This window comes from Emydura macquarii, unplaced genomic scaffold (assembly GCF_026122565.2).
Source record: "Emydura macquarii macquarii isolate MOO-44397 ecotype Brisbane River unplaced genomic scaffold, CSIRO-AGI_Emac_v2 contig_369, whole genome shotgun sequence".
Classification (NCBI taxonomy): Eukaryota; Metazoa; Chordata; order Testudines; family Chelidae; genus Emydura; species Emydura macquarii.
The window spans coordinates 11,044,062-11,070,780 of NW_027130506.1; the positions used below are offsets into that span (position 1 = coordinate 11,044,062).

Below are 26,719 nucleotides of genomic sequence, written 5' to 3' on the forward strand. Positions count from 1 at the left end.
GCTTTGAAAACTTAAACCCAACATTTTCATGAGTGTCCACAATTTTAGCTGCCAATCAAAAGCCTGATTTTTCAGAGATGTGGTCCCCAACAATGATCAATTAAACTGAGTGGTGTTATGAGTGCTCGGGATCTCTGAAAGTCAGGCCCAAAGTATCTCAGTTTGAGTGGCCAAAAATTGGGGCACCAAAAATGAGTGAACACTTCTGAAAGTGCTTACTCCAGCACTGCAGCTAGATCTGTCTAGGCAGAGACTCAGCCCTGTGGAGCTTCACTGAAGTCAGTGAGACACCATATAGGCATAGGGGTCTGCTTGCCTAGATCCTGTTGCAGAATCAGAACCTTGGGACTTAACTTGTCTGCCAAAGATTCACAATGTGTGAAAAGGGAATAATCACGATTTCCTGCCCCTCCACCCATTCAGGCGTGCTGTGCAGGCCAGGTGATGTTTTTACAGCATTCTGAAGATAAAAAGTGCTAACTATTATAATACAGTCAGTTACCAATGTTGCAGTTGGTTAGACAGAATTTAAGAATCTTACTACAGTGATTAGCTGCTATGATGGTGATGGGTGCAATATCAGAATCTACATGGACATGTAAAGAAATATGGCTCATTTATGACTTCTCAACACACATCTGGTGGAGGTTCTTATGTATCCCCCACTACTGCAGTATCTGAGCACCTCATACTCTTTAATGTATTTAGCCTCACAACATCCCTGTGAGGTAGGGATGTCCCCCATTTTACAGGTGGGGAACGAAAGCACAGAGAGACAAGTGACTTCCCTAGCATTACACTGGAAGTCTGCAGCAGCACAGGGACTTGAAGCCAGAGCTCACCAGACATAGGCTAGCACCCTAGCTACTAGACTATCTTTCCTCAGCGTCACACTGTAAATGTTATTGCATGGTTGTATTAAGCTTTGGAATGTGGCGTGATAGAATTTCCTGGACATTTATTATAAACCACTTACCTAATTTTAGCAGTTGCACTAATGACCATTTCTTTCTTTGTCAGCTTTTGAGCGCTCAGAAGAAATGGATGAAGCCTTCACCAGCTTTCAGTGGGTTTATCTGTGGAGAGGTTAGTTTCATCCTGCTGCCAGTTATAAATGCTTGGAAAGATAAAAGACCAAAATAACTGGGGCCAAATTCTCTACGACTGCAAACTGGAGAAACCATTTGACTTTCAATGGAACTGCATCAGTTTGCACCAGCAGAAAACTTGGCCCTAGGACCAGAATCTTTTCTTACCTACAATGGCATGACATTGGTGTAGAATCAGGTCCATTGTTTCTGAAATCTGTGCGAGAAGCTACCATGGAGAGCCAAGCCATTTATCTCATTGCCAGCCCCTAGATACCACAGTAATTTGGCACTTTGTAAATATCTAGATAGATTAGTTTAATCATCATGACTCACCACAAACTTCCATTGTTTCTAGGAGATTTACTGCATGTATATTCCAAATTTTTTTTTGCCACCTCGCTAGGAGTGTGTAGGGCTGCATGCTTCTAGAGCCTCGGCATTTACTATTTACTCATTATGGATATTTATTGAGGCTAGTGGATTCATTTTGGTTCAGCAGGGTGGGATTTTCAAAAGTACCTAGGGCAGTTCCAGAGCTTTTGAAAACCCAACATTCAGGATATAAGAACTGCCCTATCAGAACAGATCAGTGATCTAATCTGGTGCCTTTCTTTGCTAGTGGCCAATGCTGGGTTCTTGAGAGGTCGTTGTAAAACCTCCTATAGTGTAATTCAATTGTGCAGTACTATATCAGAGAGAGGAATTTCTTCCTAACTCCAGCTGGTGAACTGTTTTTACCCTGAAGCATCAGGACTGATACACTAACTGGCTCCAAAATAGTGGTAAAGTGCAGACACAACAGTTTCATCCTTTGGTGAAAATTACTAAGCTGTTTGACTAGATATTAAGGTTGCACTGTAAAATGTTCTTTGTTAATTTGTTCTGTAAAACTCAATGCCAGCAAACTGTTAAAGAACTAATGGTCAGCATGTTTCACAGGAGAACTCCAACTGGAATCAATATGAGCTTAAGAGACAGTCTTTTTCTTCTGTATCTGTACAGTGCCTAGCACAATCGGGGTCCTAGTCCACAACCAGGGCATCTAGGCACTATATTAATACCAATAATAAATAGCTTTTATGGTATTCTAGGTTCTGATATGATTACCCGGATGAAATCCTCTGCATGTGATGCTGCTGTTTTACAAACACAGACTGAGCTCATGTTAACAGGTACTGGGTAATAGTGCAGTAGATGGTGGTGGTGGTGGCCTGTGATGTACATGAGGTCAGACTTAGATGATCTAATGGTCCCTTCTGGTCTTAAACTCTATGACTGTGTGAAATAACAAGGGGAAACTTCAGATTTGATATATTTCATGTAACAAACAAGGAAGATGAGTTGAACACATATTGTCAAGCCTATTGTTTTTCTCTTTATTGAAGTACATACATGGGAATGAGTAGGTTTGGACAGATTGGTTCAGAGAAAACAAGAACTCCCTGAACTTTTTCCCCAGCTTCTCTTCCTTTTTCATTTTCACGTGTCCCTGCACTTCCATGGCCAGGACAGAAGTGAAAGTACTGAAATATAGGGAGAGCCTGTTCTCATGACAATTTTACAGACTCAAAAAATGTGGCTGCTTCTGATAAAGCATCTGAATGAACATATTGGTCCATAGCTATGCTGATTTGTACCAGCTGATGGTCTGGCCTACAGACTTTTGGGTGCTTAATGGAACCAAACCTGAGGTCTGAAACTAGAATCATCATCATTTTGTCCATAAACTCTGAAGATGTAAGACGCCTAGTCTGCCTGCTGTTCCAGATTCTTCTCTTGGTTATACCACTGTATTATACCAAAGTAACTGAACTGAAGTCAATAGAATTTCTACAAAAGTGTAACTGAGAGAAGAATGTGGCCTCTTGATGGCAGAGTTTTGGTTCATCTTTACTAATCTGTAATCCCTCTTATGAAGCTTTGATGAAGGTCATGGGAGATGCAGGTGTGATATAAGGCAGATAAAATGGTAAAACAGGGCAAGCTGTTGTTGATTTACCTGGTATTATTTGCATGAAAGATGAACTAAAATTCCTATTTAACTGGCTAAGATCACACATAATTAGTGGAACACAAGTGTAGACTTTAAAATGAGGAATAAAAACTTTTAAATCATTGACTGAAATCCTTTTAGTGTACCTGCCAAGACATGAGTTCAGGGCCTTGGTTCTACAGTTCCCCATGCAACAACTGGTATCATTAAAACCTAAAGCAATGTAAGAAATGAAGCTTTCTGCGCTGTCCTTTGTGTTAGTCATATCAGCTACTGTTTCAAGATGGGCTATCCATAAATTACTTAATGCATTTTTTGGTAATTTTTTTCAAGACCCACACACCCCTTATAACCTTTTGTAACGCTGAAACAAACCCACAAAATTAAGGACCCATTTACCCCCTAATGGACAGCCCCAGAGAAACCTAGGAGACTGAAGGCTTGGGTCTTGACAGGTTAAAAGACTTCCAAGTCACCTGTTAAAAATACAGCGTTACTAAGAAATCTGGGGAAATATCTGCAAAAATCAGACATTTCATTACCGCACAATCATGTTTAGAACAAGATGGCAATATTGGTGAATATTTTATAATGAATATGAAAATGAATAAACACTATACACACCCTGCACATGCTGAGCCTGAGATATGAGCGTGAGGTTAGCATTTGTGATCCAAGCACTGGTGTTTCTTTGGTTTTGTGTTTCAATTTTTCACTAGCTATTTTAGTGCTTCAGGGATTAAATAACATGGGAGCTGTACAGGGTCAAAATAATGTTTTGTGGTCTTCTCTCTTTTGACAAATAACAGGGGTTTTATTAACAAACTGGAAGGAGATCAGTGGAAAACAACAAAAATGTGCCAAGGGCTGCATGGGCTCATTTAAGGAGAACAATTAAAAAGAGACAAAAATGGCTATGGTTGGCGCAGGGACAAGAATGGCTAGGCACCACAGTCTATACAGTTGAAGGGAGCACATGCCAGGGATAGAGAAGAATTACTTAAGATGGAATGTGGGGGGTATAACTTGGAGAAATAGGATTAAATTAATAAAAGGAAAATGTCAGCTGAATATTAGGGGAAAAAACTTGCTGATAGTGGGCTGTGGTGGAACTGGTAGAAATTGCATCATATCAGATTATTAAAACTAAATTGGTTAAAGTGCTAGAAAAGATAGTGTGCGGAATGATCCTGCAATGGCAAGTAGATGAACTGGCTAAAGATAAAATCCCAATTCAAAATATAGATGTATTATCCCTGGGACAGTCCAGTTTAAAAGCAGCCCTGGCATACATTAACCTTGGGAAAAGGTTACAGCTGACACACTGTGGAATTAAGAGTTTTACATATATGTAATCCTAATGTATCCCAGATTATAAATAAATCTTGCTTTTTTTTTTTTTTTTTTTTTTTTTTTTTTTTTTTTTTTTTTTTTTTTTGTATGGATCAGATTCTGTAATGGAACTTTTTTCCCTAATGGACAACAGCCTGATACAACTTGACCAAAACCGTTCCCTCCCATCCCAACAGTACTGGCTCTTCAAACACAAGTATTCAGCAGAGCGGGCAACACTCTGGTGTCTAACACGTAAGAAATCTTAGCCCTTTACTCTATATGCTAGTAGGGAAACAATAATTAATAAACAGTTTCAATCACTCCCTTAGTCACGGTTGTTAGAAACCTCAACATTTATGGAATTTTTCACAAGCAAAGTGTAAAATTCACATGGGAGTCAGGAGTTGTAATCGCCAGCCTCATTGACAAGCCCCCCAGCCCATCGTGAAGCTGGCAGGCTGGCCACACTCTCTGGCTGCACAGCGGCTTTGTCAACTGTGGCAAAAAATGGCACCTGTAACTCATTAGTGGTGCATCTCCACTAGTGGTAGCAGCAATGGAAGCTGTAGTGCAGTGTAGACAATCCTCAGCTGTTCTTACCACCATGTCATCAGAGCAGATTAGATGATATAGTGTTAAAATCATCTGAGTCCTGCCTACAGCTAATGCTGTGCTACATATGGAGCTGCACCAGTGGTCAATTCCAGAATATGAATTTTTGCCAGGGGTAGGCACAGCTGTTAGTAACAACTTGAGTGAGTCCCCTAGGTAGAGAAAAAGGACAAGATCATGGATTAATGCTCAAAAATGTTAGTTATAAAAGTTGAAGATCTATCCAGTTTTCCATGATAACGGGACTCAGATACAGGAGATTCATTATTAGGGGTTTGGGGCCTGATTCTCCTCTCACACTATAGAGTAACTCCACTGACATTGGTGAAGACACACTGGGGTAACACTGGTGTAAGAGAGAGGAGAACCAGGTCCTATGTTTATCTATTATGACGTTCCATGTGCCTGACTTCAAGACATTAAATACCAAAGAAAGGTGTCCTGGAAATGAGGAGAAAATGGTTTGCAGCCATTTTTGCTTTTTTAATGATGCATAAACAAATCCTGAAAGGTTTCTTTTCACCACAGTTTGACCTGGCAACTGAATGAAGTGGGGATAAAGGATAAAGAAGGAGTTAACTGCATAGTGTTCTCAACTCATCCTCATGGCATCTGTTATCCCTCTAACTGTTGTTTAACTCTGCTAGGATACTAGCTTGATCAGTTTGTTTTATTTTTTAAAAGTCATTAATACCTTGGAGTTTAGCAACATTCCTGTACTATAGCAAAGAAGGGGGTGAATTTTAATGTAAACCACTAAAAGGAAATGGCTCATGTGGTCAATCTGCATAAAGCATTTGTAGTGTATGAGATAAAGTCCCCAGAAATAATTTTACAAACTTTTCATAGGACGTTCTAGAAATGTTTGCTAATATTGCCTTTATTTTATAAACCAGAAGAAATATGCAATTGTCATTGTAGGTTTAATATATTGAATTAGTTTGGAAATCCTCATATCTGTTTCTTCAGCATTATGATCCCTGCTTTACTAATCATAGAAGTAGAATATTAGGGTTGGAAGGAACCTCAGGAGGTCATCTAGTCCAACCCTCTGCTCAAAGCAGGACCACCCCCAAGTAAATCAGCCTAGCCAGAGCTTATCAAGCCTGGCCTTAAAGAATTCTAAGGATGGAGATTCCACCAGCTCCCTAGGTAACCCATTCCAGTGCTTCACCACCCTCCTAGTGAAAACGTTTTTCTAATATCCAACCTAGACCTCCCCCACTGCAACTTGAGACCATAGTTCTATCATCTGCCACCACTGAGAACAACCTAGCTCCATCCTCCCTGGAATCCACATTCAGGTAGTTTAAAGGCCGCTATCAAATCCCCCCTCATTCTTCTCTTCTGCAGACTAAACTAGCCCTGTTCCCTCAGCCTCTCCTCTCATAAGTCTTGTGCTCCAGCCCCCTAATAATTTTTGTTGCCCTCGCTGGACTCTCCAATTTGTCCACATCCTTCCATTAGTGGGGTGCCCAAAACTGGACACAAAACTCCAAATGAGGCCTCACCAGTGTCAAATAGAGGAGAATATTCACTTTCCTTGATCTACTGGCTCCTACTAATACAGCCCAATATGCCGTTAGCCTTCTTGTCAACAAGGGCACACTGTTGACTCATATCCAGCTTCTTATCCATTATAAACCCCGGGTCCTTTTCTGCAGAATTGCTGCTTAGCCAGTCGGTCCCCAGTCTGTAGCAGTACATGGGATTCTTCCATCCTAAGTGCAGGTCTCTGCACTTGTCCTTGTTGAACCTCATCAGGATTTCTTTTCGCCCAATCCTCCAATTTGTCTAGGACACTCTGTATCCTATCTCTACCCTCCAGCATATCTACCATTCCCAGCTTAGTGTCATCTGCAAACTTGCTGAGGGTGCTATCCACCTCATCATCCAGATCATTAATGAAGATGTTGAACAAAATTGGCCACAGGACCGACCCCTGGGGCACTCAGCTTGTTACCGGCTGCCAATTAGACATTGAGCCATTGATCACTACCCGTTGAGCCTGATGATCTAGCCAACTTTCTCTCCACCTTATAATCCATTCATCCAACCCATACTTCTTTAACTTGCTGATACGAATACTGTGAGAGACAGTATCAAAAACTTTGCTAAAGTCAAGATATATCACGTCCACCACTTTCCCCACATCCACAGAGCCAGTCACCTTTTCATAGAAGGCAATCAGGTAGGTCAGGCATGATCTGCCCTGGGTGAATCCATATTTACTGTTCCTGATCACGTTCCTCTCTTCCAAGATCTTTAGAATGGATTCCATGATTTTCATGCTTCATGATTTTTCCTGGGACTTAGGTGATGCTGACCGGTCTGTAGTTCCCCGGATCCTCCTCCTTCCTTTTTTTGAAGATAGGCACTATATTTGCTTTTTTCCAATCATCCAGGATCTCCCCCAGTCGCCACAAGTTTTCAAAGATAATGTTCAATGGCTCTGTAATCATATCAGCCAATTCCCTCAGTACCCTCAAATGCATTGCATCTGGCCGCATGGACTTGTGCATGTCCAGCTTTTCTAAATAGTCCTGAACCAGTTCTTTCAGCACTGAGGGCTGCTCACCTTCTCCCCATTCTGTGATGCCCAGTGCAGTGGTCTGGGAGCTGACCTTGTCTGTGAAAACAGTGGCAAAAGAAGCATTGAGTTCTTCAGCTTTTTCCACATCATCTGTCACCAGGTTGCCTCCCCCATTCAGTAAGGAGCCCACACTTTCCCACACTAAAAGATTGCCTGAAACAAAAACAGACTGAGAGCCAGATCCTACTCTTAGCATTCCCTGTGTAAAAGTGAAGTATCCTTATTCAGACCAGGAAATTACTCTGAGTTTGCACCAGTTGAACTAAAAGCTGAATTTGTCCCTATTTTTCTTATACAGTGATAGCATAATAATAATAACAATAATAATATAATAGACCTAATTAAAGAGATTTGTGCTAAAAGACAGGTTTTATATTAAGACTTAAAAACAAGTGAGAGATGGGAATGGAGAGAAGGGGAACACGAATAGCTAAGTTTGTGAAACTGAATTGCTCTGTCTCTTAGGTTGTGCACAAGAAGATGCATTTTGTCAGCTGGCAGCTCTTCAGAACACCACAGACACATACTTTGCCTGCATGCTCTATCCAGAGGCTCAGATCTGTGATAATTACATCAACAACATCCCTGAAAACTGCCGAACTGTATTACCCCAGCAACCACAGACTGCGTATCATAAAATAGGTGAGCTTTAAATTGTGTATTTCAGACGTGTGTGTAATATTTATGGCAGCATCAATCAGCATCTCAGCTTTTAATTTCAAGGATGTCAAATGGGAATGTAGGAATGTTATGAACTACAACAAGGAGCTATTGGGGCAGTGGAAGACTAGGTGGCTCTGGACATAACTTGAAGTAGCAATGAAAAGTAGTAACTGAAAAGCATCATGGCTATGTGGTGGACAGTGTGCTGTGATCACCCTTCAGTTCCTAGTAGAAGGATATTCGCAATGCACAAAATGTCATCTCAGTTAGCATCTAGATCAGAGAGGCCAAGGGAAGCTGAACCAGGAGTTCTCAGGCCTTTTCCTAGTATGAACAGTATTTGAATATGGAGATTGTCTTTGGGATATCTCCCTTCCCATTCACAATCATTGACATCCTTGTGGCAAATACAGTAATTTGCTTCCATGGGAAAAGAAACATTAGAAAAATATTTCAAGTATTTTTAGTTTCCTTGATGCTTCCAGCCCCATTATATCTCTCTGTTCTAAATAAAAAGTCTCAACACCTGAAATACTAAATGTTGACTCTATTAGGAGCCCAAAGGGCAGAGGAAGCTACCTACAATACCCACTCTGCATGCTCCCAGTCTGTCCAAGGAAGCCACGCTCAGTCTGAAGTGGACTTTGTGAGTCAGTGGATTGGAATCTCTTCAGTACAAGTCCCTGCTGGCCTGGGACTTCAGAACCTGAATTTGAATCCCTTACTTATCGGCACATCTTGCTGCCACTAGAATGCCTGCTGGGCATTCATCCTGTGTAGAAACAAATCTAACTGTCAAACGTGTTTACTGTGTTGATCTAAATTTATCTTCCAATATACTGAGAAATCACCACTGTGTAATAGAAATGTTGCTTTCTCCCTCCACTTTGTTTGCTTGATAGTATAACTCATTTGAAGGAAGAAGTAATTTTCCCTTTGATTTTTCAGTCACTCTAGAAGAGACTGTGAAGAGCTTCTACACACGTTTACCGTTCCGTAAAGTAACTGGGGTCTCAGTGAGACACAAGATTGGCATGAGCGGGAAAGCCGTTGCTGATGGGTAAGATTCAACTCAGTTCAGTTTTGTTAGCATGGAACTTTGGCCACATCCAAAATATCAAAACCATGTCATGCAAATGGAGAGGATGAGGCATATTCATTAAAATATTTAAGAACAGTGTAGCTTTAAGGCAGAATCACTAATATAGAACAAATACTAATCACACAATTTTACATGAATTATAACATATTCTTTGTATTATCTCACGAAATCACTGATTGGCTGGATAGAACTGTAGTCAGTAACCCACAAAATGCATCTATGCTAATGTTTTCAGTACAGTCACTGTTTTAAATGACAACAACCGAGCTCTTGTATCTACAATACAAAGAACTAGACAGTGCAAAGTGAGTTTTCAGATTCTGCACAACTCCTCACTGCAGTGTATTGACTGTAGCCTGTGGGACTACCTGCAGACCCCTGCAAGCATTGTGAACAAGGCTATCATTTCAGCAGACTGTCAATCGTACTAAAGTCTGAAGTATTTGTTCTTCTTTCCCCTGTTAGGTTTTTTGAGTGTGAGCGTCAATGTGATGCTGACCCCTGTTGCACAGGATTTGGGCTTTTAAATGAGTCACAGACAACAGGTATTTTTAATGAAGCTGGATTTATGTCATTTGTTTTTCTGTATCCATTACATTGAACATTGCTATTCTTTCCATCTGAGGTGGCCATGTTAAAGTAATTGCAGAGTTTGTCAGCACCTGCTCGCTACAGCTGGTCAGAACATTTCTGGTGAAGAGGAACTCTCTCCCACTCCGGAGCCTGGTGGTTTGGGCAGTAGCAAAGGAGGTGGGAGACTCAGGTTCAAGCCCCTGCTATGCCTGATTCAGAACGATCTAAGATGAAAAACCCTGAATCAGGCACAGTAGGGACTTGAACCTGAGTCTTCCCAGACTACTGCTCTAACATTCCAGGCTACTGATCTAACAACTAGCTAAGGGCATCTCCCACACACACCCCTCTTCCTAAATTGAAAAGCCCAAATTTCGATCAGAAAACAGACATTGCAACACAATTGTGTTTTCACACAAACATTACAAAATTCTTGTCTTCCCTCCAATGCAGAACAAAAACAAATTTTGAAATGGAATTGTCGTCCTCTAGACAGCTCTACTTCCTGTGTAGTTACTGCAATCTACCAGAGCAGTGAAGCACTTACCACCCAGAGCTCCCATAAATAACATCTCATGGGAATGTTTTCTTAGCAGGTCTATGGCTCTACACTATTTCACACAAATGGATAAAATGGTATATCATCCATATCCCTCAATTATTAGCCCTACTCTAAAGACTTTGGCTGATTTCTGAAGAGCCTAAGGGAGTTAGACACCCACAGACTAATGGAATTAAATGGGAATTGGGCATCTCATTCCTTTAGGTGCTTTGTAAAACTTTAACTTTGGCTTCCCGTATTCTCACAAGCACGATTTTGCATACATTTTCAAATTATCCATTAAGTTTGGTTTCCCTCATTTTGGAGGGTATCTAACTTGAGACGTCTAAGTCAACATTTTCAAACCTGGGTGCCTAAAGTTTGATTCTTAGGGTAAAATTTTCAAAAGCAACCGTGTGACTTATTGCTGCTTGAAAGTCAAAAGGATGGAGGCTCCTAAGTCACTTAGATGTTTGTGAAAATTTTACTCCTAAATTCATACTTAGGCACCTAAGTGAGTGGCCTGATTTTCAAAAGTGCTGAAATACCCCTTAGCTCCTCTTGAGGTCAGTTGTAAATGCCTTGTGTACAACACTTCTGAAAATCATGCCAATTTACAATCAGGCCTTATTTTAAAAATCTTGGGACTAGGCCCTCCATTTCGCAGGGGTGCTGAAAAGTGAGTTAACAGACTCCCATTGACATCAATGGGTTTTGGAACTAGCCCTAAGTGCCCGATTGTGTCCCCATTGAAATCAAAGAGAATTTCATCGCAAACTTCAATCGGAGAAGGATCTGGCCCTAAATGACCTAGTATGGGTCTTTTCCTTCTCTGATTTCTGAGCCTAAGGAAATTTCGTGTAACACTCGGTGGAACCAGAAGATATTAATTGTCTTAAAAATCTAATTTAAAACAAGAAAGTTGCCAGTGTTATTTTTGTAACTGGATATTTTCCCAGTAGGTGGTGAGATGCTCTGCTTGACTCTGAACAGTTTAGGGATCCAGACTTGCCCTGAGGAAATGGGAAGCACTTGGCAGGTCTCAGATTGCAGCTCTCCAGATGCCGACAACAGAATATATCCATTTGGCTGGTATCAGAAACCTGGTGAGCAATGCAGCTGGTCTGCCATTTTAGAGTGTTTTCTGCGTGATGTTATTTATGTGCTTCACGGTAATGCCTAGAGGCCCAAACAAGACTTTGGGTATCCATTGTGCTAGGAACTGGACAAACAAATAGTAAGTGACAGGCTGTGGCTCAAAGAGGCTACAACTAGAGGAGGCAGACAAAGGATGTATTTTTATCCCCATGTTACAGATGGGAAACTGAGGTACAGACAGGTTAAATGAGTTTCCCGAGGTCACACAAAAAGTGTGTGGCAGAGCCAGGAACTGAACAAAGATCTCTTCTCCCCCAATCTACAGCATTAATCACGAAACCATACTTCATTTTCACCATTCAGATTATACTGAAGTGCAGCAGCCAGTATACCATACCAGTTTAGAAGCCATACTGACATATGTGGAGACCAGTAGTCTCTTATCTTAGGCTTGATTTTGAACCACTCAAGTCAATGAGACTTTTGTTGCTATGTTTAGTGAGGTCAGGATTATGTCCAGAGTTTAAATACCAATATTAAGACCTTTCTGGTATGCATTGCTATAATTCAACCATTGATGAAAGCTAGCCTATTTAACTCAAGGTAATGGTTCCAGATGATAAGGACAAGGACAAAGAGGGAAGTTTATTAGAACTGGTCAAAAACATATTTTATTTTTCACAAAAAAATTCAACAAAATAAAACAAAATAAAATATTATTTCTGATGAAAATGTTCACTGAATTAGTTAAGGGAGGAGGGAGTTTTGTTTTTTGTTTTTAAAAAAACCCTCAAAACTCCATAACTTTCAGTTTTGGAAAACTAAAACCAGAATAATTTAGGTTTTTGACAACTGCAAACCAAAAACTTTTGCTTTTTAACAAAAACATCAGAAATGTAGATGAAAATGGAAATTTTCTTGGGAAAACATACATTTAATCAACAAGCCATTTTTGTCCAAAAATAAAAAAGATGAAACTTTTCAGTCAGCAATAGTAATAATCAGAGTTTCAAGCTACTAAGTAGCTCAAAAATATACTACATACTTCAGTGGCAGTCATGTTTCTTTTAGATTAAGAGAACAAAACACAAGAAAGAATAAAAGTAATATGGCTGCTAGTCATTAGCGCTTAGATATTTAAGTGCCTTACCCAGAAAAATGGAATTAACATTTCCACAGCTAAATGCCCCACTTAAGGCAAAATCTTTCTTGGTGGTTTTCAGATACTCTGCTTACAGTAGCTACATTGGTTCATTTAACACCAACATTACAGAAGAATGTAAAAGATTTTGGAACACTAAAATCTTTTTGTCCATTTATCTAGTGGAAAAATATAGTCATGTGGCTTCATGACGGGGTCTTATATATTCCAGGGGGTAGGTCCCAGGGAAGGTAATTACTAATTTGGTTGGGGTGAGGCAATGGTGGAAGAGGGAGGAATAGAGTAAAGGAATGGTGCATTTCGGAGTGAATGTTCTCTTGCTATTCACCTGTTTTCTAGGAACTTGACAATCTAACCTGAGCTGCAAAGTTCAGCTCCAGATTCTGGGAATGTTCATAGATTTATTCATAGATAGATTCATAGATTCCAAGGCCAGAAGGGACCATTGTGATCATCTAGTCTGACCTCTTGTATAATACAGGCCATAGAACTTCCCCCAAATAATTCCTAGAGCAGATCTTTCAGAAAAATATCCAGTCTTGTTCTGGATCTTGGTTTAGGCTCATTTCTGGATAAAAATATTGTTTTATTTTTTGTGGTGGTGGGAGACAGAGAAGTGGGGAGGGCTGTTTTAAGGAAGCCTTGTTTTACACTACTAAACTCAGCCACCCTGAAATTTCTCTCTGTGTGGCCTAAGAATTATGCGCTGCAGACCTTAGCGAACCCAGGGGAGATTTCTGCCTGCTGGAGGGTTCACTGAACACTGTTTGACTGGCAGGCCCTTTTTTAGAGTTGCCGAGCTAATTAGAATCTTGCCTGCAGGTGGCAGTTCTGCAGGCACCACATTTGAGCCTACGTTGTTTATTTTTTCTTCATCTTCTTGGAGAGAGGATTCCATTATTTTGAGCAACAAACTCTGTGCTGTCTGACTAGCTCTGACCACAGTGTGTGGGTGGGGTTCCACTTTCTCAGGCTTTCCTCTGATGCGGCAGAAACACTAAGAGAAAACAGAGGCATGTCTGAGCCCAGTCCTGCTGTCATTACTCAAGCAGACTACAATGGGATTAGTTCCATAAACTTGAAGGCAGAAGATACCATTAAATCATCTAGTCTGACCACAGCCTATTTTAAACCACCTCTTTACTGAGCCCAAGAGAGGTACATGCAAGGATTGTTCATGTGGAAGAGGGGTTTCTATATCAGGAACTACTGGATATGGCACTCACCCTGCAATCCAATCTGTGTGGGTGGGCCTTTGCTTCTGTGCAGAGCCCCCTGAAGACAGGGCTCCACCAGGGTCCAAGGCCCTGCTGGGGTGGATCTGGCTCAGTTTCAAAGCCTACATTTGTACCAAATGACAGGAGTAGGGACCCAGTCCTGCTCCATTCGCTGAAGTCAATGGAGGATTTTGACACTGATTTCATTGAGAGCAGGATCACGCCCTGGGCTGCCCATTGATTCGTTACTGTTATTTTTAACTATAGTTCCTTTATCCTCTAATGCATAGAAAGCTTTCACTTCGTGTCTCCTCTTTCAAAGGAAGGCTGTTGAGCTAGTTGTTTGAAACAGCATTTAAAAATCCTTATCTGGGTGACTCTTAACATTTTGGGTGATTAGAACTAATAGCCAAATAATAAATAAATAAATGAATAATTATTAGAAATAATTAAGCAGTTAATCCACTATTTACATTATATTCTGCATTTCACTCAACTTGGATGTTGAAATTAGGCTGCTCAGTTATGATTTATGGTAGATTTTCATTGTTTGGGTCTCATGCGCTGGCACAACATCTAAACTATAACAATGTACTTAGGGAGCAGGGAGATCGTCTAGATGGTCCCCTGGGTCCCTTTTCTCTGTAAATTCTAGGGTTCTGTCAGAGCATGAAGCCCAGTGGACGCTGAAGTCACACCAACTCCTGTGTTCTAGTTGCACAGAGTAGGTACAGAATGCCCTCCTTAGTCACTTGCAGTTTGACTGGCAAAAATGCCAAAGGATTTGACCCCATTTTGTAGATGCCCGTCTGTATGTAATCTTCCCTCATCGGTAATTCAGGTGTAGTTAAAATGATTCACTCTTCCTAAAGGGTACGTCATACTAAAATGGCAGATAATTTACAATTACTAGCTATTTATCATAGATACATATGCACCTTTTAATGTATTTATCCTCACAACACCTCTGTGAGAGAAGGAAGTACTATTACCCTCATTTTACAGAGGGGATATCGATGCACAGAAAGGCTAAGTGGCTTGCCCAGAGTCATATAAGAAGTTACTGGTGGAACAGGAACAGGAACTTGGTCTGTCAAGGTCTAGGCTAGTGCCTTAACTGCTTGACCATTCTTCTTCTTGCTAACAAACAGCCATGTTTAAAGCCGGAGGATTTTTCATTTAATTCACGCCAGGCTTGTGTATTATGTAGCAGTTCCATCAACAGAAGATGCTGCCACTTATTGGTCAGAGGCACTTCAGAGAGGAGACTATAGTATAGGCAAAAAGGAGAGCCGAAGAAAGAATGGCGTTAGCGGCATTTCTTTTTTTTCTTTTTGATGAGGAAGTTTAAAATGCGTTCCCACCATACCATGCACCATGACAAAAGTCTGCACAGATGTTAATGCAAATCAAGATATTTGCAGACGAAAATTTATACCACTTGTGCAGGTGTGTTCCGGCTCTGGGCACTAGGAAATGGAACAATTGTGATTAAAGTTTTGAAGCTGAAAAAGAAAGTGTAAAGTCAATTGGTGAAATAGGGAGTTTTTAGTGACGCAAATGGAAGTTTGCTCAAATAAAGGACTTGGGATTTAGCCCGATATAAAATATTTCTTTTGCTGTAGAAATTTTGCTGAAATTAATTTTGCTGAAATATATTTCATGATATGTTGGCATGCAAATAAAAAAGAGCTAAAATAACAGCAAATTCATAATAAACAAGTTGTACACCCTACGGGCAATGTTTGGGAAGCAAAGGTATTAAAGCATACATTTGCATTTTGGATGTTCATATCCTGGAAATGAGGTTGCAGGTACAGAGATAATATATTTAGATTTAAAACGATCTCCCTTACGTTGTTACAACATGTTATGTCTTGTTTTTTTTAGCAACCACGACATCTGTACCCAATATGTGCCCACCTGTTCTGTTACCTCTCAACCCAGAGAACGGTGAGTGTCTTAGTGTATTAAAGAAAAGAAAAGAGTTGAGGAAACATGTAACCTCTGTTTTTCATGCCCTGCATAACAACCACTTGTATAATGATCCACTTTGTTTCCTTTTCTTGCTCTGTACAGATATAGTGGGTAATTTCTTTCTGATGTATCATTTAACCAAATAGATGATTTACTGGGTGGCATGATTAGCCTGTGGAACTCATTGCCACAAAGGTATCATTGAGGCCAACAATTTAGTAGGACTCAAGAAGGAATTAATCATTTATAAGTGGAATGGGAACATGCACAGTTATATTAAATATGATTTTTAATGAGAGATATTACCTCATATTTTAGTGCATAAACCAATCACTAATTCATGAGGTTATGAAGAAACTTCCCCTGTGGGCAAGTTATTATTATTCACTGTGGGGTTTATTGAACAGTCCTCTGAAACATCTGGTGTTGGCCATTGTTAGAGACCGCATACTGGACTAGACAGACCACTGACAATTGCTATATTACTATGTTGCTCAAGGGTTTTCCAAGTAAAGGGAATCAAAATGAGTTTTCAGGTGTACCAAAACTACAAAGGTTCAGGTATCTGGGTTCCAGAATCTAGGAAAATGGAGGACGAAATTAGAGGTAGGATAATAAATGCCTGGCACAAAGGAAGAGAGAGAAGTGGTGTAGTATGTGACAGAAAAATACCAGTAAGATTAAAAAGGAAGTCTATAAAATGGTGGTCTGACCAGTTTTAATGTATGGCATTGAGTGTTTGACTACAAAGAAGAAACATGAGCAAATGATCCATTTCACAGAAATGAAAATGTTGAGATGGATGGAAACCTATCTGGCTTCAAAACTGAGCTTGATAAATTTATGGAGGGGATGGTATGATGGGACAGCCTACTTGGGCAATTGACTGACCCTTGACTACTTGTGGTAGATAAGCCAATGGCCTGTGATGGGACGTTAGATGGGGTGGGTTCTGAGTTATCACAGAGAATTCTTTCTTGGGTGTCTGGCTGGTGCGTCTTGCCCATATGTTCAGGGTTTAACTGATTGCCATAGTTGGGGTTGGGAAGGAATTTTCCCCCAGCGCAGATTGGCAAAGGCTCTGGGGGTTTTTCACCTTCCTCTGAAGCATGGGGCATGGCTCACTTGCTGGTGGATTCTCTGTACCTTAAAGTCTTTAAACCATGATTTGAGGACTTTAATAACTCAGTCATATGTTAGAGGTTTATTACAGGAGTGGGTGGGTGAAGTTCTGTGGCCTGCATTGTGCAGGAGGTCAGACTAGATGATCATATTGGTCCCTTCTGATCTTAGAGTCTATGATGAGTGGTGTAAGGAAGAAGGACCACGTGAGGCATGTGTATGTTCCAGATGTGCTCAAAGTAACACCCATAAATGAAAAAATGAGGGAGTGCAGACTCAAATGGTATATTCATGTGAAGTGCAGTCCTGACTACAATGTGGGTAAGAGAGTTCAGCAGATCAATACTAAAGGAAAAGACACAGAGAGGCCAACCCAAGAAGAAGTGGTGGGATGTTATAAAGGAAGACGTGTTAGCATGTGGTATGGTAGAGGATATGGCATTGAACATAGTACTTGGAACACAGATTCCCTGTGGATAAATACCTAACTTAGCATCCTGCAGTCTCAGTGTTGTAGGTCTGATTCACCTCCAGTGGTGTAAATCAGGATTAACGCCATTGAATTCAGTGGATTCACTCCAGGGTAAGACCAGATACATAGTATGACTTCTATATTTGTGGGGGCAGCTCCAATCAGGCCAATGGGGCTGAAGGGGGGATGGCAAATTCCGCTCCTGCCCCAGGCTTGCAATTTGGGGGGGCAATACTCCTCCTCCTCCCCACTACAGCAAAGGGTAAGACTGGAGTAAATGAGGGGAGATTAATGCCTCATGTCTCAAGTGAAATATGATCCCCTACAGCCCAGAGAGTACACGAGAAGATGGGGAACGTTTTGTAAGCGAAACTGTATTTTTTGGATGGTTTACAGTGGTACAGTTCTGTTATTCTTTGAGCATTTTAGTAGCTGGGAGTTGAATTTTGTAGTGTTTTTAAGTCCCCTTTGGCCACTAAGGATGAAAGTGATGGAAGAATCAATGAAGCATCAAGTCTGACCCTTTGGAGCTTCGTTTCTTTGCATAAAAGTGAAATAAGGAGCTTGGAAATGTTCCGCATTTATAGAACAGAAAAGTGATGTATTTATAAACTGGCTTTGTTCTTATCTGAGTAGTCAAGACCTTCAAATCCCACTGGGCAATGAGATTTATGAACAATATACAGTATGTACAGAAACTAAAGAAATGTTTGTACGTATGTGTATGCATGCATGTGTAAGTAAGTATATATGCATGTATGCACTAGGGATGTAAGAATTTCGGTTAATGAGCAATCCATTTAAACTTCTAAATATAGAATGCTTAAACGCTTCGAGTTCCTTCCTCTGTGACGTTCAGTTGGGGGGAAGGGAAGCTAAGCAGGATCCTGTGGGCTAATGACTGGGAGAGTTAATGAGTTAACACAGCTGGGTGGCTCTCACTCTGGGGGGATGAGCCAAGCCCAGCACGGCTCCCCCCAGGTACACGCTTGCTAAGCCACAGTGTGGCTTCCCCGGAGGGCAACGTTTAATTCATTTGCTAAATGGTGAGACTGCTGCTCACCATTTAAACGTTTAGCTTGTTACATCCCTAGTATGCGCACACATGTATAATATACATGATAGACCAGATCCTCAGCAGGTTAAAATCACTATAGCTTTATTCAAGTCAATGGAGCTATGCTCATTTAACCAGCTTAGGATCTGGTTGAGTATAATTATATAGTCTCTGGATGAAGATAAAAGGGGGGAAAACAGGGGCAGTGTCATGGTAGGTGTCTTTAAAAGACCACTAAGTCTGGAGGAGGAGATGGACATAGCATTTCTAAAACAGTAACAGAAATATCCAAAACACAAGATCTGGTAGTAATGGGGGACTTTAATGGGGCAAAACACAAAATGTTCAATAAGTTCTTAGAATGTACTGGGGAAAAAATTTTTTGTTTCAGGTGGTGGAGGAAGTAACCAGGGGACAGTCATTTTAGACATGATTATGACTAACAGGGAGGAATTTGTTGTGAATCTGAAGGTGGAAGACAATTTGGGTGAAAGTGATCATGAAATATTAGGTTTCATGACTCTAAGGAAAGGAAGGAGTGGGAGCAGCAGAATAAGAATAATGGACTTCAAAAAAGCAGACTTCAAAAAACTCAGAGAACTGATAGATAAGGTTCTATGGGAAAGATGTCTAAGGGAAAAAGGAGTTTAGGAAAGCTGGCTGCTTCTCAGACATAATATTATAGGCGCAAACTATTCTGATGAAATCTGATGGACCTGAGAGTTATAGTGGATTACAAATTGAATATGAGTCAACAATGTGATGCAGTTGCAAAAAAAGGCTAATACAATTTTAGGGAGTATGAATAGAAGTGTCATTTGTAAGACCCAGGAGTTAATTGTCCTACTCTACTCAATACTGGTGAGGCCCCCGCTGGAGTATGGTGTCCAATTCTGGGTGCCACATTTTAAGTAAGATATGTGACAACTTGGAGAGAGTCCAGAGGAGAGCAACAAAAATGATCAAAGGTTTGGTAAACCTGATTTACGAGGAAAGGTTAAAAAAGCTGGCTATGGTTTGTCTTGAGTAAAGACCCGATTAACGTCTTCGGATATGTTAAGGGCTGTTATAAAGAGGATGATGATCAATTGTTTTCCATGTCCACCAAAGGTAGGTCAAGAAGTAATGAGCTTAATCTGCAGCAAGGGAGATACAGTTAGAAAGTTTTATAAGCTCTAGAATAGGCTTCCAAGGGAGGTTGTGGAATCCCCATCACTGGAGGTTTTTAAGAAGAGGTTGAACAAACACCTGCCAGGGATGGTCTAAGTTTATTTGGTCCTGCCTCAGCACAGAGGGCTGGACTTGATGACCTCTTGAGGTACCTTCCAGCTCTACATTTCTATGATCCTACAACATACGATATTTAAAAATCAATATTTGCTCACTGTGGCATCTGAGATACTGCATTTCATTTCTCTACTTAGATTAGTACATAACTAGTTAACTACATTTCTCAGATACCATGAGGTAGTAATCATTAATAGATGCTGACTTTTTAAATGGTGACCTCTACATCTATATGCTGTGTCTGTCTTTTTTATACAGAAATGTGGTATTCACGGCCAAATCAAATAGATCCTACTTAGTCCAAACTCAGGTAAATCTGCCACTTACCTCAGTGTACAATAGGGAACAGACCTACTCTGGCTGGGGGATGGTCTAGATGATCCTTTACTCCCTTTGGCATCATCTCCATCTTCTGTGGTTCTGTGATAATGGGAGATTTTCCCAAGGAAGGACTCAGAAACAGCTGTGAGTTTTGGCCCCATGAAAATACATTTATCAGCACGTATTTTCAATGGGGGTGATGCCTCTCACCTCAGCGTAAATGTTTAACAAATGTGGATGCACCACAGCATCCAATCAGGAGAGAGAGCAGCATGTCACACTGGAGACAGCCTGAGTGAGGTAACAAGAGAGCAGAAAGCCAAGAGGAATGGAGGGACTGGTTTCCTTCTTTCTCCCCCTCTCCTCTCTCTGTCTCTCTCAGCAGGTGAAATTCACACTTCTGCAGATGGCCAGCATGAACAAGCACCCTTATATCTCGCTGAAGCCCACAGAGATGTAAGTGGTGCATAGGCTTTGTTCTGGCCCTCTGCTGTGGGATGAATCTCATACTGTGGGCAAGCTGGAAATAAAAGGACCAGATCCTGGGAAACCCTGTAGTCCTTATCCTTGTAAGCCACTCTCTCCTCCCTCCCCCCAATTGATTTAACTGGAGCTGAACTGCTGAGAAAGGGCTTCTCACTTAACTACCAGGTCCAGAGAAAGGAAAAGGGCCGCTGAAGCAGCCTCACAATATGTGGCATTCTGCCACCATGTCAGAAATGGGCAGTAATGCAAATCTGGGCACACTGTAAAAAGGTCGTTCACCCCCATTATGGCCAAAGCCGGTCTTATACATGCATAACAAGCATATTAAATGGGGCAACACTTAGACACTTTGCTATGTCAATACCAGTCCAGTCCTGCAGCTTTTATTCACGTGACTAATCCTTGTTCACATGTTTTGTCCCACTGACTAGTTGTGTGATGATTACACAAGGACCGGTTGCAGGAACATGCCTGGAAATTATTGAATTGAATTGGTCTGATGTCTTCCTCCAAATGCTATGGGTATATCAGAAGTCTAGTTAAGATAAGAACCTTCCCTTCCTCAACCTTCTCCTTTGATGTTCTTGGCACTTTCCCTGTTGTAGAGCGAGATTGTAACTATCTAGTTTGAAGAGGTGGAGTTTACTCTTTTTAAAAACTGGATAAACATCTGGTGCACTTATGTTATTGTTCTACACCACTTACTATAACTAGCACTACTGAAAGGACCCAGGCTTCCATTTCACATCTGCGTGACATCGCTACTATGCTTCTCAATGCCCTAAATAACATCTTTGTGTGTAGGTTAAAGTAGCAGTCCCAGAAATGTGATTATAGTTATTATGTGGTAGGTTTAAGAAAATGGTTCATTCCGATTCATTCATAGCCAAGTAGGTTGGCAAAAAATGTGAACAGAACCTATTTTTAGAAGGGATGTATTATCTGTGAATCTATGCTGCATTGATGTTCTCTAGTAAGCTGTTTTTGGAGGGCAGTAGAATAAAGGCATTTGCGAAGAGGCATTACTGTTAGGCCTGAAGGCATACAAATACTGTATCCTATACACCAACTGATGAGTAATCACCAAGTGTTTTCTACCATTCAGAAGATAAAGTTCTGGATACCATTAAATCTTTACTTTTTAGTCATAAAGTTAGGGATGAGTAAATTGGTTCTGAGTGGAAGGGGTGGGAAATCAGCTTTAACCTTCTTCTAAAACTCACACCAAACTAACTCTGAAGTTCAAAAAGTTTAGATAATGTTTTCGTTTTCATGCATCTTTGCTCTTCTTCCTGGTTCTGCCACTGGGAACAGAGACATTGTAATGCTATGGGGAAAAGCTGTTCCCATGATCTTCCTGGCCAGAAATCTCACAAGAAAACTAATTTTCATGAGATTTTCAATTCAGAGTCAGGAGGGAGATGGGTTGAAAAAGCCTTTGAAGTGTTATGGCACCAATCTTCTGAATCTTTTTAGATATGTCCATCACTAGTAAAGACAGTTGAAACTTTCATTCATTATAATCATCTTAAAGAAAAGTAACCAATTCTGCTCTGCATCAATAGTGAGAGTGGCAACTCTGCCATTAATTTGTCCAGTCTGAGTAACTCAGATATTGATGGTTGTGTATGTATGTTGGTGCTTAACTAAGATGCAATGTAATTTAACATCATGGGATTTGAAGTGCAGATCCGGTACAATCCTGTCATAGAGAAGAAATCCAGTCTATCTGATCTGGCGCTGTGTTTGGAAGGTAGTGACTTGCAGTAATCTTGTGTACTCCTAAGTGATGTTTACATTAAAGACTTTGAGCTTTAAAATCTCCCTCCACTACATTTTAAAATGAACCAGCCAAATTTTCATGGGAAAGAACCACTATAGGAGACAGGGTCCTGTTGCAAAATTTGATAGATTCAGAACTCTCCGAAGTTTGGGGGTTTTTGGGTCTGGGATTTTGGCTTGACCCATTATTGGCCATATAATCATAGAGACTTTATAATCATAGAGGTCACTTGCAAAATTCAGCTCTATATGTGAATTTAAAACACCTCAAAAGTTTGGGTTTGCTTGCACCCAGGTGTTCAGTTTAGCCCAGTTTAAATATAGGGGCTATTTGTGAAATTCAGAGTCAGGCCAGAATTTGTCTTTCAAACATAAATTAGTCATGTCAGATCCAGGGATTTGGTTCATGCCTATCTCTAAGCATGTGCATTTTTCTCTGACTTGGACTATTAATTACAATAAGTGTGCCTCTACTTCCAGACATCAAGAGTGGGATTTTCCAGAGTATTCAGCATTAGCCTATCTCTGGCCCCACTGAAGTCAATGGGAGTTCATCATTGGTTTCACTGGGAGTAGAGAGAGGCCAGTACTGAGTGCTTTTGAAAATCCCACCCTAAACCTTGCTTACCCTAAAAATAAAACATCTGGAAGACAGAAGCCTTCTCTATGAGACATCTTTAATTTTTCAATAAAGTTACAGAGCTGGATGGATCAGACTACTGTAATTATGCAATGAAAGCAATTGCTAGAAGGTGGTTAGGAAGAGCAGAGTGGCAGTAACATCTCCCATCAGGTTCCCTATGTACATTCAACAAAGCAGCACTTCTCTGGACCTGTGTGCCGTGTAAGATATTCGAAAAGCAATTTCCACATGAGACAAGCAAAGATCAGACTTGGGAAGGATCTCTTTTGGGTCATGTTGTAGAGTGAGTGGGAATGAACTGTGCACACAGGTAGTTCAGCTCCCAGGTGGGGGAAAGTAGGGAACTACTGATTGGCAAAGTCTACCCTAGTGACTAGCTGGCAGCATGTCCAGCAATGTGATCAATAGCACTGCATTTAAATGGGTTGGTCCCAGAGTTCACATCCTGTTTGTCACCCAAACGGTCGTTATGATTTTTTTTGCACTTATCTGTACTTGAAGTCGGGAGGCAGGGAGACAGTGAGAAGACAAAGCTGAAAGTAAATTGTTACAGGTATTATTTAAGAAATACAAAACATTCCCATAGCAGTGAGCAGGAAAGGTTTACACATGAATGATGCAAGGAACATAAGCCAAGATTTGAGGTTTAAAGCAAAGAATGAGCAAGGATTGTGCCTGAAAAGGACACACTGCATACACCATCTATGTGCCCTGTATCTTTGCACTGTGCTTGTGTGATCTTTGCACTGTTCCTAATACGGGTTGCAAAGAAGCCACTCGGTTCTGTGTATTTTAAAATGAAGTGGAATGTTTGGATTGATGTCACTCTCGCATGCGCACACACACTAGACAGGTGGATAAAATCAATTACCTATTAACTTCTAATCAAGATAAATAAGCAATCGTGTTTCGCTTTGGGTATGTCTTCACAGCAACTAGATGCCTGTGGCTGGCCCTTGCCAGCCGACTCGGGCTCACAGGGTTCCCACTGCAGGGCTGTTTCGTTGCTGTGTAGCTGTCCAGGCTCAGGTTGGAGTCTGGGCTCCAGGATCCTGTGGGGTGAGAGGGTCCTAGAGCTCGGGCTCCATCCTGACCCCCAAAGTCCTACACAGCAATGAAACAGCCCTGAGGAGTCAGCTGGCATGGCACCACCGCGGGTTTTTCTTTGCTGTGTAGACATACCTTAGGAGACAAATATAAACTACAGCAGTTATTGCTAATAGTGACTCTTTACACTCCCAGAGAATGGTTCATCTGAAAGCACCTTCCAAATGTTAACCAAATCAACCCCACACAGCTGCTGTGAGATAGTTATAATGGGCAAAATTCTATACTGGTGTAAATCCAGAGGAACTCCATTCACTTCAGTAGATTTGCTCTGGATTTACTCCTGTGAGAGCAGAATTTGGCCCAGTAAGAATTATCACGAACATTTTATAAATGGATAAACTGAAGGACACAAAGGACACATGACTTGCCTGAGGTCAAACAGTGGGACAGTGGAAGTTATGGAAATATAATTATCCGAGTGAAAATATCCTCCAAACCCAGCAATGCACACCAGACATGTTGACTTACAAAGGAATCCAGACAAAGCTCTCTTTTTTAGAACATGATTAGTAATTTGAAGCTTTGTGTCTGAAGCCAGACATACCACCGATTTCATGCGTCAGAATTCAATTGTTGGCACTTTACGGTCTGCAAAATGGAAGCGTAATTATTATGTAAAAATATGTAGCTTAAGTCACATTGCTTAAAAGTTATTTTGTTCAAACAGTAATAATAATAATAAAAAACAGAATTTTTGAAAAATTATTTAAGTGGTAATTGGAAAAACAAGTCACCAAAATTTAACCTAGAAAAAAATAAGACAAGGATTTCTAACAGTGCAGATAAATAAGTATTGGAACAGATTATTAGGGGAAATGGTAAATTCTTTATCACGTGGGCACTTTAAATAAAGACTTAATGTCTTTCTAAAAGGTATGCTGTAGTTCAGACAGCAAAGTATCGCGCTAGATGTAGGAGCTACTGGAGGAAATTCTTTGGTCTGTGTCATATAAGGGTGATATAAGATGATCATAAGGGTCCGTTCTGGCTTTAAAAACTGTGATGTGTTACGTATCATAAAAATGAGATTTGCCTTATGATTCATATCATTTGTTTCCTGAGCATTTGGCTTCTTGCCCTGGCCAATACTTGGTACCTCAAGAGAAGATGAAAATCAAAATATAGTGCACCTGTTGTGCAATGCAGGGACAAGTTCACAATCCCACTGATTATATTTCTAGTGATGACTCTATTAATTTGTAATGTGAAATAATTCTGTGTTCTTTCTTAGATATCATTATAGTAGCAAATTAACTGGCTAATCATTTTTTGTTAATTAGGGACAATCAGCCTCCATCATCATGGGCACCGATGCCCTCTCATGTTAGAGAAGCAGCATGGTTCCAAAGTGTGTGGGAGGAAGAATAGTGGAGATTGCATACATGGCACACAACTCTTCCTGCACTCCCTCTTCAGTGGTGGCTGGGGATGTGCAGGACAGACACAAACAGGCTGGGAAAGGGTATGGATAGGGTAAGTGGATTCATCACTACATGAATCCACTAGACATTGCTTCCTGGAGAGTGGAAGCAGAACAGCTGTAGAAACATTCAGTTAGAAGGTGCTTTGGATGGTGGAAGAACCTGCTGACAAACTTAGACCCTGTCTACACTTACCTCCGGGATTCGGCGGCAGTCGACAGGATTTACGCAAGCTCCTATCGACTTCTCTGCTCCTCTTCTGCACGCCGTCTTCACTGCACTGCGTGGATGGGAACCGCGTTCCCGTCAATGCAGCATTACGCCACTTGTGGAGGTGGTCTGAGTACGTCGATTTCTGGATCGACTGAGCAGGTCTTCACTGCCCATTCAGTCAATCCAGAGAAATCGATCTGACGGTGGCGACTTTGCCGCCGTCAGTGTAGCCCGTAGCCTTAGAAAAGGCTCTCTTCTAGTGAATGGAGATGAGGAGGAAAACACTGGCCATCTTTACAGACCAGCCGTCTTTAAGCAGGTTAAATCCAATCTTTAATAAATGTATACAGATATAATATAGTCTTGCCCTTGCATCTTGCTTGGTAGGTGAACTCAAACAGCAGGCATCGCTGTTCACCAGCAATAGTAACTCAGCAGCTGGAAGAGCATTCTTCCATCCTCCAATTACATGGAGAGGGTAGTAGTCTCAGGCCCAGGCTTGCAGGCCCCTCTGCTTTATAACATATAACTGAACTGGTGAAAGAAACCAAAGTAATTAAAGGCCCATCCCGACCCATGATTTTTTTTTTTTTTCTATTTCTGCATGCGAGATTCAAAAGGACCCACATAAGTTATTTTTCTCCATTGCAAATGAGAAAAGAATTCTGACTGTATATGGTGTTTTCCTTTGAAATCCATCTGGGATAGAAAGAAACTTCTGGGGAAAGCACTAGGGTCAATATTTTTCTTTTTAAAAAAACCAGGTGCCTAAAGTTAGCTCCTAAGTCCATATTTAGTTATGGGTTTGATGCAGGTTGAAATTCTATGACCTGTGTTACAGAGAAGGT

General features: G+C 40.8%; 1 protein-coding gene across 1 annotated transcript in view; it reads left to right on the forward strand.

Annotated features, from left to right (window-relative positions):
• The window catches only part of TG (thyroglobulin), a 200,145-nt gene that overhangs the window by 75,404 nt on the left and 98,022 nt on the right, over positions 1–26,719 (forward strand). Inside the window, exons 28-35 of the mRNA XM_067531578.1 lie at positions 1,021–1,086; positions 2,183–2,263; positions 4,534–4,671; positions 8,090–8,266; positions 9,236–9,347; positions 9,855–9,934; positions 11,466–11,609; positions 15,871–15,933. Coding sequence (XP_067387679.1) covers positions 1,021–1,086; positions 2,183–2,263; positions 4,534–4,671; positions 8,090–8,266; positions 9,236–9,347; positions 9,855–9,934; positions 11,466–11,609; positions 15,871–15,933 — 861 coding nt within the window. The remainder of the gene's footprint in view (positions 1–1,020; positions 1,087–2,182; positions 2,264–4,533; positions 4,672–8,089; positions 8,267–9,235; positions 9,348–9,854; positions 9,935–11,465; positions 11,610–15,870; positions 15,934–26,719) is intronic.